This window comes from Nelumbo nucifera, chromosome 5 (assembly GCF_055504915.1).
Source record: "Nelumbo nucifera cultivar China Antique chromosome 5, China Antique-T2T, whole genome shotgun sequence".
NCBI classification, from domain to species: Eukaryota; Viridiplantae; Streptophyta; class Magnoliopsida; order Proteales; family Nelumbonaceae; genus Nelumbo; species Nelumbo nucifera.
This window is the reverse complement of record NC_142653.1, coordinates 2,100,356-2,115,046: the sequence shown is the minus strand read 5'-3', so window position 1 is coordinate 2,115,046 and position 14,691 is coordinate 2,100,356. Positions and strand designations below refer to the sequence as shown.

General features: G+C 36.6%; 1 protein-coding gene across 3 annotated transcripts; it reads right to left on the bottom strand.

Moving 5' to 3' along the window:
* Nucleotides 1–55: 55 nt before the first annotated feature.
* LOC104603742 (1,4-alpha-glucan-branching enzyme 1, chloroplastic/amyloplastic-like) lies at nucleotides 56–14,409 on the bottom strand. Of its 3 annotated transcripts, none has more exons than XM_010267846.3 (14): nucleotides 14,010–14,409; nucleotides 11,661–11,789; nucleotides 10,242–10,452; nucleotides 9,851–9,920; nucleotides 9,244–9,513; nucleotides 8,132–9,038; nucleotides 7,464–7,580; nucleotides 7,098–7,160; nucleotides 4,085–4,192; nucleotides 3,258–3,359; nucleotides 2,710–2,777; nucleotides 2,544–2,625; nucleotides 1,499–1,615; nucleotides 56–496 (listed from the first exon to the last, which is right to left on the bottom strand). In XM_010267846.3, the coding sequence occupies exons 1-14, from the start codon at nucleotides 14,082–14,084 to the stop codon at nucleotides 464–466; spliced, it is 2,352 nt and encodes a 783-aa protein (XP_010266148.1). In that variant the 5' UTR covers nucleotides 14,085–14,409; the 3' UTR covers nucleotides 56–463.
* Between the last annotated feature and the right edge of the window lie 282 nt (nucleotides 14,410–14,691).

Below are 14,691 nucleotides of genomic sequence, written 5' to 3'. Positions count from 1 at the left end.
AAAGCATATGTTTGGATTCTAGATTTAAAGGGTGATGAAGAAGAACGAAAGAATGTAGACATGTGAATCATTATTTATTATCTATGAACATTATATTAACAATGAAGTACAAGGGGGAAAAAGAAGCCCAAAAAACAAAAGAAGTCTTATACTATCCTCAGATATAAAAGCACGGATCTCAGTCATCCAATCCCACATCTCCCACGTCCTCAATTTCTTCATCCTCAATCTCGTTGCTGCCAACATCAACAGATTCTGATTCTTCAAGACTCTCCCCACTAGCCACCACATTGGCCACTGCTGCCTCGTCTCCGCCAACCAACTTGTCTCCAGAATTTTTTTTGGGTAAGTCCAATTTGTCTCCAGCATCACTGTCTTGTGGACTTTTTTTTCGATAAGTAATGTCTTGTGGACTTTCTTCAACCTTATAATAAGCCTAAAGTTCCAACGGAGGCAATGTCATTCATTGCAACACTATATCATGACAAAGGGTACGCTGAAACATAGAATGGTGCATAATCCCTATCAAATGTTGAATCATCTCCCATTCACATGTTGCAGCATTTCACACAGAATTGGATCAATCATTTTGGTAGGTTCCAAAAGCAGATACTTGATGTCGAAAGATCAACTTAGTTTTTTTTTTTTTAAGTGGGGTTATTCATTTAAACTCTCATATTTTCGGTCTACCTCTTGCATGTGGGTTACAATAGTAACATAATATTCGTGAAAAATGTTTTTTTTTAGATTTCCCATTCGAGAGAAGACATATTTTCAGTTTTATTGTACTCTTGAGTGCTCTGGTACTAAAGCCGGTGCAGTATTGAACTCAAGAAAACACTTTTAACAATAATGAAATACCAGAGACTACTCAGAAAAATAGAGGTTTGATATCCAAGTATCAAATACAAATTAACATGGGAAGAGACAAGAGGGCACGAAAGGACAGATGGAAGGACCACTCAACTCTCAGCCACCAGGTAGAAATTACTCAAGCACCATAAGACAAATCGCTCAACTCTTGAATCAGATAACTTTCTAAAAACACACTTTTGAACTGTCTTCCCCCTAAGCATAAGGGTGGGCATCCCACAATCTCTCATGCACATTAAGTTTGGAGGTTAAGAAAATGTATTTTTTTAAGATAAATAAAAAAATAAACTTAATTAGAGAAAAGGAAAAGGAGATTACAGCAGGGTGATATGGAATCACCCAGCAAGAACAGACCCAAAATGTACCTCACTAATTGTGTTTCTAACTTTTTATGCGCTCATTGTGATTCCATGATTCCTAGCTCACCAATACTATGTTCATAGCTATGATTTCTTGCTTCCACCATGTTGTAATCACATGCACTAAATACTTTAATGTTTGATCATTGAGCTACATTCATGTAGCTGACCCAATATAGTTGGGACAAAGCTTAGATGATATGCATAGCTTAAACAACACATTAAAAGAAACATATATTCATTAAAATGAAGAGAAATTCTCATACCACACATGTACGAGCTGGTGATAAAACCTTAAAGGAGTTGGGACGGTTATTGAAATTTGTTTCTGGTACACCTGGTATCCCTTCTGGCGATGTGAAATGGTCTACGTCATGGCCCACCTGCAGTAGGCAATATCTGAACTTATCAGCAGTACTAAAATGGTAGATTTAGTAAAACTGATGAGTGGTACTCATGGATGATACAACTGAATATGCAGAAATAGGGTGTTTAGCATGAACACAGACCATCTTATCAGAAAGAGATGAGTAACTAATCTTCATTGAAATTACTTTCATCTTATTCAGAAGATCAAACTAATTACTCTACTTGGGAAACTACATATTATGGTGGATTTTAAAAGCAGCTGATATATCAATTCCAGTAATAAAACAAAGGCACTCCTCAGAAGGTGCTCTAAAAAGGCAAGACCAAAGGGAGCAAGGGAGATCCGATGAAGTCCAAGACAAGCTATGAAGATATCATGAAGTGGTAGAGCATGACTCATGTGATCAAACTTGACGATGATGATGATGACGAGTATTACTATCATGAAATAAGCAATGAAACAAAAAAAGAAAAATGAATAAAGCTATCTAAATGCAGAAATGCTTGGCTGTCTTATGCAATGCTGCAGGAAAAATTAGTTTTCTAAATAACTATTTATATATGCACCCAACTTTTGCAACACAGATTAAAGGGAGTGAAAATACCATGTGTTACTTTGGTTGCTTCTGAGTTAAGACTGCAAAATCTGAAAAGCCGATACCATGGACAAGAGCATAAATTTTAAATGCAATATTATGTCATGCACCTTCCAAACTTTCCAGTTTGTGAGAAAAGAGCTGATATATTGTGTAGGTAGGAAGGATCACCCAATCAGGTGGGTTTTTTGTTTTGGAGGTTCTCAATACATCTATGACAATGCCATTCATGGGTCATCCTTAGTTCAAAAGTTAAATCAGAAGTTTATTAATTTAACTGGTTGTCGTTATTATATTGTTCCACTTCAGGCAATACCCATAATCATGCAATGAGCAGAGTACTTACTCTGCCTTGTCCACCAAATTCCCAAGCATCACTATCCAAGGAAACTTTATACTTCCCTGGCAAGTCACACCCAACTTTGTACCTGAATGTGTCATGCATGTCAGTAAAAGAGAAAGTAAGTTTAGGTAAAAAGAAAACTCTGCCAGCACTATAAGGACTCTTGTACCCATCATATGTATTCTCTGGATGAAAATTGAACACGAAAACCAGATCCCCACGTTCAAACACAATAACCTGCATGCATAAACAAGTAACCGAAGTTTAAAATCCAAACAAAATGCACAAGACATTGGAATTGTGGTGCCAACAAGTTTACAAGTTGACCTTAAGTACCTAGTTTAACTTTCAATTACCAGTTTAACCCTAGAATCATTTGAAAGAAAACTAGGGTGAATCCAAGCATCAGCACAGTTTGATCATGAGTCTAGAAGTTTTTGGAGTCACAGTACCAGTCATGTAGATCAGTGGTTACTGTCATCCCTTTCCTTTTGATTGTAAAAAGAAACATTTGATTATTAGGTAAGAGAAGCTGGACAATTCAACATTACTTTTAATATGAACACGCTCAAGTTCGCATCAAAGACCCAAATCTGGTTTACACACCATATGGACTTCACTTTAAATCAATTAGAATTAATTTCATTTGAACTGCTTGTATTACAAGGTAGGCAAAATGCTACTATATTAGTGAAAAATAACCAAGATTATCAGTACCTTGTTTTCTTCATCAGTGCTGCTTACAATCTGCTTTGTTGATGAAAGGAATGAAAATTTTTCATCAAGCAAATTCATGGCTCTGTCAAATGCATTCATGAACTGGATTTTATTTCATGCACAAAAAGGAAAACCCAGCATTATAATTTATTTATTGCAATAAAAACTTTAATCTAAATTTACAACAAAATAAGGAAAACAATCACCCAGTATGGCTTGATGAATATGCAAGGGGCACAATGCCCAATATTTTATGAATACCAGACAGGATTTTTCCTCAAAATACAGCATACATCCTTTTGGATCATTTCCAAATTTTTCAAATTAAGTGCTAGAAATCAAATGGCCAAGGCCATCTGATTGGGTTAATATTTGGCCTATATGAATTTTGACCACTCCATTGGGTGGGTCTCAATTCCTTTGGATGTGCTATATAGGTGCAGAAGAGCTAGGCATTTCATAAATATACAGGATATGGAGGTTAAGTACACTAATGTCCTGAACCCGGTTACTATATTAACATTTGACTATAATTTTGAGTCAAGAGCAACTATTAAAGTAATATATCATAAATTCAAGTAAAAACTATACTGCACTCCACCTCAGAATTCTAAATGCAGGCTTACAACAATTCAAATTTTCAAATACCCCCACCTATAACACCAATACCTGCCCGTGTATTGGCATCAATTCCAAGCTGGCACCTACCCCAACTGTTCGGTGGAGCTAAGATTTGTTGGGGTGGACTGAACAATAAAAACCCCTAAATTCAATACTTATCAAAAAATAATAATCATAAATTCAGTGCCAAAAATTACATTCCAAACCTTGTATCTCAAGTGTTCTGTGTCCACCAGGTCCCACTGACGCCTGCATTTTTCATAACTCCAACCATTGCCTTCTCTTGGGAAGTCAATCCATTCAGGATGGCCAAACTACATGAAACATGCATTAGAGAAGAAACAAGATTTGGTTATAATATGAAAAAACATGGATATTATAAGTGGGTTAGCAGGTATAATTGTTTGAAAAGAGTAATATTGTATTCAAATATTAAAAGTTTCAATGTACAATGAGAAGCTTATTAGCCAAAGTATTCAAGTATCCTCAAAACAAAAAAAAAAATGAACACCCAAAAAGGAAGAAGAAAAATCATTCTCCTTGAAGTGAGCAGTACCACTGCCTTGGAGTCTCAATAATGCTATTAGTCACTCTTTCCACAGGGCTATTTTTCTGCTCAAAAACCCAAGAATTCCTTTACAGCCACACAAACCATAAAACTGCCAATGGAATAGTAGACCAAATCAGACTGCCTTTCCTGCCCATTCCAGTTACTTTCCATCCCTGTAACAAAGCTTGAACAGATCTTAGCATACAATCACATCCTTCGTAAGTAATGATCTTGAAGAAGAAATCCAAATCTTTTAAGTGAACTTGCAATAGAGGACGAGGTGGTTGGAAGATTCCTCCTCTCTCCTGCACAAGGGACAGAAAAGATCTAGTAAACCCCTTTCTCGCTAGCATCTGCTTAGTAAGACATCTCTCCCAAACTACCAGCCAAGTAAAAAACTTGATATTTGAGGGTGCAGCAGATCTCCAGATGTTTTGTTAGGAAAAGGGAAAGCCACAGCCATATCCAACCCCTTGTTAGGAAAAGGGTTAGCAGGTATAATTGTCAAAGGAATTCAATTTCTAGTAACTGTAAATGGTGATTAGGGATAAGTAAACCCTTCTCCAAGAACGTTTCTCCAGGCATTCTGTATATTCCTTACAGATCCAATTCCATAATGAAGGAGCTGATAACCTTGCAAATTCTATCAATCAACCTTGAATTATTATTGAAATTCAGCAATTTTTCCTTTCACAGAACCTACAAAACAGTAAAGGGGTGACTCTCCAAAGCACTTGGCCTTTGGCTAGCTGGCCAAGCACTAAGCTTGTAGAAGGCCTCCTTGAGTTTTTAATATGGCATTCTCGTTTTTCATGTTTAGCATGAAGAAAAGTTTAAATTGTAAATATGATAGTCCTATGGTTTTTTCTTCTTTCATATAAAACAATCTAACTGTAGAAAGACTGATAACTTCATCAATCAAGCTCTGGAGCATAATTTCATGGGTGCAAATGATCCTGATTCCTAACAGAATATTTCTTGTGAGGAGAAGATGACAGGAGCAAACTCAAATAGGGAATATCAATGTTGGGGTGACCTTCCAATATCCTACGGTTCCTACCCACTAAGCATATCTCTTATTACCTATCAAAAACAAATACTCAAGTATGACCAATGCTGTTGTCGAGTCCAATTGTGTATCTTCTACCATTCCATTTTTTGAAATTCCTTGTAATCTTGTCTTGTTCTTCATCTATTGGTCTCCCTTTCATCCCTGCTCATTCCAAGTTGGCTAAGACCTAGGAAAAAAGAGTTGAGGAGATCATTGATAATATTACTATCAAGGTGGCACACTGGATTAAAACGCTAGACTTGTTTACTCCGTTCTCCATTGATGACATTAGCAGAAATTGGAAAAGAGTGGCCAATTCTGCTAGTAGGAAGGAACAAATAGCTGCTTATGGCGACCTCCACCTATGTCATTTGTCAAGTTAAACCTTGATGGTTACAGCCTAGGAAATCCAGGCTTGTCAGGTATTGGGGGAGTGATAAGAAATAGTGAAGGAAACATAATTGCTATGTTTTCAGGTCCATTTAGGGTAGGAGATTCTATAAGAGCAGAACTATTGGCAGCATTAACAGGGCTCAAGAAGATAAGAGCACTAAACTATTCTAATGCCATCATTGAAAGAGTTTCCAAGGTTGTCACAAAGCAGTTGGGTACTTCGGGCTGGAAGCAGTTGAGCACAAAAATCTGATGAGGCAGTTGAGCACAAAAATCAGTTGGGTACCTTAGGATGCAAAAAGTGGACCTATAGGCATATGGTCAGGGAAATTAGAAGTCTGATGAGACAGTTGAGCACAAAAATCAGTTAGGTATCTCAGGCTGCAAACAGTTTAGCAGATGGATTGACTAAACAAGGGGCAGGGATAATTTTTTGGGGATTGACAATCTAAGGGGGTCCGTTTTTTTTTTTTTTCATGAATAGGGGGGTCCATTATTCTGTAACTTCTGAAGTGTCTAGCTGAGGCTATCCACCTTATGGTCCATGATTTGCACTTCTTTTTCACATTAACAAAGTGTTCTTTGACTAGGAGAAGGCACAAGAAGCATAGGATCTTAGCTTTGAGAAAAAAGACTTTGATTACATAACAGAGACATGATTTAGTTGAAGGACAATGAGAGGTATATCCTACTTTTCTTTAGCTGCTTTGTAACAAACCAGCTAGCTCACTGAGTCCAAACAGTCAAAGAATTAAGTATTTTTTGTCCTTCATTTTAGTTCTTTATGTTATATATAGTCCTCTATTGCCCTTATGCTTGCATGTTCCAGAAGGGTTATATTTGTCTTTAAAATTTACTCAAGTTGTCAGGATGCTATCATTTTTTACAAATAGTCAGGTTGCTATCATGTGATCACTTAAAGATTCAGTCCACTACTGATTCAGGGAGAGGGGAAGGGAAAGGAAAAACAAACTGTTAGACCATTTACCTTGCTTGACAACCTAGAGTAAACTGCAGAACTTACACTAGTTTTCTTTTTTTTTTTTTTTTTTTTTTGGGGGGGGGGAACAGAATAATAAATATGAGTAATGGCCTTTTCATGTATTGTGGGTGTCAGAACGTTTATTCAATGCATTTCTTTTTACTCATTACTTCTTTTTTTTTTGTAGTTAATATGAGGTTCTTGAGTCACATTGTTCTTCAGAAGTGGGAGGGGTTTAATCACCTCATTGCCCATGAAATTTAGATACCCTTCACCTCCTAAGACCATTGTTATGAAATGAATCATCTGCAAAAACATAAAAAGAAAACATGAGAACAATTACATTTAAAATAAATACAAAATCCATAAGAAGGCATCTGAAATTTGAGAATAATCAAGAGAATATTAATGTCAACTCATAATAAAATATATGATGCATGAAACTAAATACTTGGTGCTACATATGATTTCAGAAAAGAAAAGTTTTTCTTCTGCCTAGGTTAGCTGGAGTTTAACATTTGACCATCAGAATGCAGGCTACCAACTAACTGAACTACTAAGACAATCAGATCCACCCAAAGCAATAAGTGCATAAACATAAAGAATAACCTTGTGAAGTGCAATTCCCCGCTCAATTGTAGGAGAAGCATCCGTCAAACAAGACATGCCAGAATACATATCTTTATCCATTAGTAAAAATGCTATGGTCTTGTCACCAACAATGGCCTGCCAATAGCATGAAAGTGCATTTTCAGAAAAAAGAAAAAAAATAGCTGAATTAGAAGGAAATGGTAAATCCAAGGAGATATCAATCATTCAAGGATACGTTCTTTTCCACAGAGAGTTTTGGTCAATGGAGTGATTAGTGGGGAAAATTGACCTTCAAAATGGAATATTCCATTGTATTAAAAAGCATAAAATTACCAATCAATCCTTCCTAGGAGGTGTTTGGTACTTTTTCTGCTTTGGTTAACCTCAACCAAACTAGGCAGGGGAGGGTGGCTAAATTTAATCCTTATTATTTATTACGAAGAGAGAGAGAGAGAGAGAGAGAATAAAGTAACTCCATCACCCTAGATGCAAATATACTATTATCTTACCCTCCCAAGAGAAACAAAGGAAAGACGTAGTGCCCTATCCCTTGCAGAAAGGCACCAAAATTACAATTCTCTTGCATAAGTGCTATTTTTCCAAAAGGTTAATGTCTAAACACCAAATAAGGGAAACCAAACAGAAGTAACTCACAAGAGAGATTCACCACAAATGCATTAAAATACCTGATCATGACTCTCAGCATATGATATGCACTTTTCTGTGTATCTTCTGTTTGTCAGGGTCCATGATATTTCTTTCATTGACCACTCACTATCCTTTTTATTCTTTAAGTAGTCAATCCATTTGTCAGGGATTGCCATTGCCAGGCGGTAATCAAAACCAATTCCCCCTTCAGAGGCAGGTCGGCATAATGCAGGCATACCTGAAACATCTTCAGCAATCACAGTTGCATCTGGCAAGACATTATGAATCACATGATTAGCTAGCATCAGATAAACAACAGCATCAACATCAGTTGCCTCACTGAAATACTCATTATAGTTCCCTGTATATGCCATGTTGATTCCATGATGATGGTACAACATTGATGTTACACCATCAAATCTAAAACCATCAAATTTGAATTCATCAAGCCACCATCTCAGATTTGATAGAAGAAAACGAAGAACTTCCCAGTTAGCAAAGTTAAACAACCGACTATCCCATAACTTATGGTATCCTCGATCTCCCGTATGAAAATAGGAATCTTGTGCACATTGGCCAACATCAAAACCATTAAGGCCATCTGTTACATTGTTACTTGCATGACTGTGAACAACATCCATCAGGACTTGCAAACCCAAACTATGTGCTTTATCAATCAGATACTTTAAGTCTTCAGGGGTCCCAGATCGACTGCTAACTGCAAAGAAGTTTGTAACATGATACCCAAAGGATGCATAATAGGAATGTTCCATTACAGCCATCAACTGGACTGTATTGTAGCTATTTGCCCGTATATGAGGCAGCACATCATCAGCAAATTCCCTGTATGAGTTTACTCTGGGTTCCTTGCTACTCATTCCTACATGAGCCTCATATATTCGTGGAGACTTGGGCTTTGGAGGGCGAGGATGCTTAAACTGATACCTACATTATCACAAGAAACATTAAATTCTATTGAACAATAAATCTTTTGTTATGCAATAACATAAGGATCTGGGCATACGTGCAATGTGATATATGTGGGTGCTTTAAGTTTGGCCCCCTGCTAATATTTCCCTTTTTCTTCTCCCATGTGTGCATTAATCCAAAAGGAGAAGAGGTAAAGTATAAAATGAGTAAGATCTAGCACCTTTCTGAAGGTGGAGGGTCCCAGTACACACCATCATATGGTGCTGCAAATCTTGTGGGGTCCACAACAGCATATTTGATCCATGCAGGAATGCGGTCGACCCAAACTCCATTCCCATGCTTAAAACGAAACTTCACTCTTGAATTGTGTGGAATAACTGGATTCCCACCAGAATCAGGAATCTTAATGCTCCAAACACCAAATTGGTTCTTTTCCATTGTGTGATTGGAACCATCCCATCCATTGAAGTCTCCAATAAGTTGTGCTTCCCTACATTAAAGAAAAGATGAAGGTCATAAGTGGAAACTTGAATCAGAGGATAACTAAGCATAACAGCCAAGTTAATATACTCATTTTTGTAAAAAGTGTGTAACACATGCAGATGATGCAGACTAGCAGTTTGTGATGAACCCTAGTGCAGAACTTAGAGTTCAGCATGAAAGTACAAACAGCCCTAGTGCAGAACTTAAATATCTGATATTTAACAAAGGCCAGTTGAGTAATACCAGCATGGTTCTGCATTTGCATGAAAAGTCATCACAAATTGGGACTATGTATAAAAACAACAGAAACAATGAGATAGTGTGAATGTTATCAAAGAATTTACTCTGCTGCAGGAGCCCATTCACGGTACACAATGCCATCTTCTTCTCTGTTAAACCCAAATTTCAAATAACCTATAAAAAATCAAGTATGCAACTAATCAGGAAAGATTAGGGAAAATACAAGGAAATAGGTAAGCAAACACTTTACCCAGGTAAAATATTTCTCCCATTTTAACAGACTCTAAAAGGAGTAAAAATGAAAGGAGGGACCAAAAAATAAATCAACGGACCAGCTAGGAGGTCACTTGACAAAAAAAAAACTAGCTTAGGAGACATATACTGTTAATCCTTCCAATAAGTGTCTTGAAGATGATAAATTGATAATCCTCATTTCATCATTTTACATGCATGTACAAACAATGAAAAACAAAACATCCTGCATTAGAATTTGACCTCGTGCAAATTCCTCTAGACTCCCTTCATATTGGTCAATCAGTTTTTTCTGCTCTGCATATTTCTTTAATCTATATTTGAAGTGATCTTTATATGGTTCCAATCCTGGATCCATTGCCAAGACACCAATATCTTCAGTATCTTCTCCCATGTCTGTCACTGCTGAGCTTTCATCTGCTAAAAGGGTTGCAATTGCAGAATTGTACTCAACCTAGAAAAGAAAAGGGAACAGATTAGAATTCTTTATCCTTATTGTGGTTGGTAATAAACTGAAGATCATTCAGAAGTTATCAACAGATTAGAATTCAATGTTACTGAAATAGTCCAAATCTTAAACACAATAATTTTCACTAAGAAAAAGAAAAAAAAAAGTTATTTTTGGTTAATACAAAAGAAATATAAGTAAAGGAAAACATAAAAAAGAAACAAAATAGCAATCTATTCATACTATAGTTAAATAAAAAAGAGGTTCTCTTTTTGAAAAGGTAATATTTTCATGTATAATCATTCAGGATTTAAGTGTGCATAGTGTAAAACCAGCAGCTATGCACCAGAAAGTCGAGATATCAATGTGTATTATCTATACTGCCTGCATGGTGAAACAAAATGAAAAAAAAAAAAAAGGAGATTCCTTTCTTGACAAGAGAATGATTAGAAAAGAGGTCCCTTCTGCCAAACTTTTCAAAATAGTCACAGAAGTCCAGTTTTGATATAAACTGTGTAAACTCCTTTCAAATTCCCTATGCAATTTCCCCCAATGGACCCTGCTTGAGTAGGCACCAAAGACTTTTTTTTTTTGATAAATAACAGAGACTTTTATTAAAAGATAATAATAGAAAAGACAAAATTCAACACCATCCCTTGCTAGTGGGTTAGCTACTACATTGGCCGATCTACTAACACCATTTAATTAGGCATTCAAGTTTTAGGCCAAAAAACAAGCTTCCTGATATTATGTCTGAATTCCAAAGAAATTTCTGCCCTCCCCTCATCCACCTTAAAGGGGTAACCTGGTGGGAAAACATAGCCTGGGAGTAGAAATAACAACTCTTCTGTGATGGAATTTCCTTCTCCAGTAGGGCCTGAAAACTGGATATACCAGTAACATCTCCCCTTCAAGATTCCAAATTGCTCCTTCTATACTCTCTCTCTGACTGGGTTTCCTAGGCAGCACTAATCAAACTCAAAGTTTGATAGAACCTGGAGAGGGTTCCAAGTCCTAATGCATTAAACAATAGCCCAATGGTCACAAGTCCTAATCCTGTGATTATGCCACAACATAGATGGAAAAAGTGGTGGCCCATATTTTTAATGCATTAAAGGCCCATGATGAATGGTGAATCTGTTTATTTTTTGCTCTCAGATCAATAAGCACACACGGAGAGATTCATGCAATTATGTAAAAAATATTAAGCATACCTTCCCATATATCAAGGGTCTTGGTTGGGAAAAGAACAAGTTCAGCCCTTTCTTCCCAAGCAATTTCCTACAGTGACAGGATACCAAAGTTGGTTGTAGAGTTGAGAGGCAACAGTAGTCTCTTGAGGCCTGCAGTTAATGTAAAGACTTGAGTCCAATACAAATGTCCAAGCATCAGAAATTATAAAGAAAATAACCTGAAATCATCAATCAGAAATTCATAGAAATGGCATTCCAAAGATGCAGATATTTTTAGAATAAATACAAAGTTACAATTGGGGTTGAATTATGGAGTATAATGTGGTTATTTCTTACATTTATAATAAGTTATGGTTATTTTCCAATATAAACATTTCCTGTTTGTATTGCCACCATTATAGAGCAAAGGGTTAAAGAGCCTAGATCATATAAATTGCATTACAATGTATATTAGCTGTTCAATATGCAGAAACCAGATGGCCCACCGTCACATGGGGCCAAAAACATGAAAGAGATGAGTCCAAATTTTTCAATAATTAAAGGTTAATATTAACATTGCAAAAAAATAATGGTTGCTAAATGATATAACATGGATACAAGTCATGAGAAATAATATAAGTGCCTATGTTTAACAATGGATATGGAAGTAAACAGAGCAAAATGGAAGAACGGGATTCATGTAACCAACAACATGTAATTGGGACAAAGCTTAGGTGAGTTGAGTTGAGTGAGTAAATCAAGAATCATTCACAGAAACAATTCTTTTAGTTTAGAAACCTTAAAATATCAGACTCAGAATACCAAACGAAAAGTAAATTGCACATAAAGAATGGGAAAACTACAGAATTAATTCAAATGCCAACAAATCCATATTATCCAAGTATCAACCAAAATCTTTTGTAACTCAAATCAACCCATCCAATATCAAACAGATGTGAAAACCAACATAGAAACTCCAAATTACCAAGGAGGACATGGATAGAGAATAGCAGATTAATGACATTTCTAACAGGACATCTATGGCAGATAAAAAGATCAATTTGTAATTGTAATTCATGACCTGAAGCTGAAGAAGGAGAAACAGTTTTTTGCCTGAGCATTCTCCCTTTATTAAGAAGACCAGGAACAAAAAATGAGCTGATTCTGCATATGATCCTCAAAGTAAGCCCATTTACTCTAGAAGTGAGGATGGAAAGCAATGAGTTGTTAAACACATGAGATCAGGTTGGGGGTGGGAGATGCAATTAAGTAAGGAAACAATAATGCTGTGGGGAGGCAAGAGATGAGTTGAATGGTTCCTCCATTGGAATATGCCGGTGGTATTCTAGTTGTGTGACACATGAGAACTACCTTTGGAAAATTTCAGTTTAGTGGAACTCAGAAGTGTGTGAAACCAATTTATCTGGCTTCGGCCAGGAATTTATGGTGTAGTAGATTCCCATAAAAAATGTAATGGAAATTATTCTTGTGGAAGACCAATTTCTTTGGACTACCTTAGGAGTTTACAGGCCAAAAAAGAGCTTTTTGCAGCAATCTTTCTAAGAGACAAAGGGGACAAGCACGGATTATAGGCCTTATGGCCAAATGAAATTTATATCTCACCAATCACCACTACGTGTTGCTCAGTAACCGTAGAATATGGCCTTATCAAAATTTTTAGTGGAGAAGGGGCATGCTTAGGTCGGTAATAGGAAGGAAAATCATCATTAATATAATTTTGCAGTAGAAAACACAAATTGAATTGTGGAAATGTTAAAATTAAACAAAATTGACCAGAATAAAAATGGGAGGGGAACCATCAAAAAGAAGCATAGGAGAATTCAGAACCTCATCAATCCCAAGGAACAATATACTGTAAACAGGGATACCATTAAAGTAAGCTCACTTAAATGTGATATGAAATAAACAGGAGAAAATCCAAAACTTGTAATTCCAGAGAGAAAAAAAAAATGAATGCCATTCAATTAGCATCAACATAACTAATACCACAAGTGCCTTTTTTATCTGCCCTAGTTACAACTACAATAATGCCCGATTACATAATTTCTGAATGCAAGGACATTTGTCCAATTTGGATGAGTATAAGCAATTGAGGAAGACTCGCGAAATTCATTAATTCTATTCCAAAAGGGTAGGTAGAAGTTAGTCCATAAATTCAAATATAATAAAATCGTAAGATCCATTGACAGAAAAGCAGCAGTTCTAAACCCACCACTGGAAAGAAAAAACAAAACAAAAGAACAAACAAAATGTAGCAGTCATTGATATATGAAAACCTATTTCCAGTGAATGCATAAAATCAAATTCTAAATAGATAGAATACTTAAAGTGGTCCAAAATCAGCCAACTACAAGAGCAATTGTAAGTTACTTTTCTGCAACCATTCGGGGGAAATGACGGAGACCCAAGAATAGCCGTCTGAGGAAACCCAGAAAAACTGTACATCTCTTCCAGTCTCAGGGCGATTGCTCCCTCTACATCAGCTCACCCCTAGTTCTCTCCATCCACACTACAAGCAAAGAAGGTTTGTTCGTGCCTGAGGTTAGATCGGGACCCTCTAAGCGAAGCTACAAAGGCAATACTGGTTTTAATGGATAATCATCCCAACTACAACTGATCTGCTATGACAGACCGACAGAAGCCATATATATATCATGAATTCATGATATAATATTGCGAAGTGTACGTAAGGAAAAGAACATCACACACTCTCAATCTCTCTCTTCCTCTCCCACGGAAGCAGCAAAGCATATATTCTAGTTCTAGCCTCTAGGTGTAATGGTGTATAGCCTTCAAGAAGAAGCCAGAACCGGCCCAGGACACGTGTCCACGTGATTTTATTAAATAAATGATAAACCATTTATCAACAGAATTAGCAGAACAAGCCAAATGGTCGTCGATATCAGGATTCAGGAGCAATTTGCCTTTTGTCAGCTTCAACTCTGTCGTTTACAGGGAGCAGATTCCTTTAAGGTGGGGTCAAGTTAATTGTTATCCGTTAGTATTTGTCACAGGGAAGAGATGATCATCATCCGGGGAAACTCCTAAGCCT

Coding starts and splice junctions, on each gene's coding strand:
- LOC104603742 (XM_010267846.3), bottom strand. CDS start 14,084: ATGTACAGTTTTTCTGGGTTTCCTCAGACGGCTATTCTTGGGTCTCCG. Junction 1,616..2,543: donor AATTTGGTGGACAAGGCAGA/GTAAGTACTCTG, acceptor TGCCTACTGCAG/GTGGGCCATGACGTAGACCA. Junction 497..1,498: donor CACCAGCTCGTACATGTGTG/GTATGAGAATTT, acceptor TCTATGTTTCAG/CGTACCCTTTGTCATGATAT.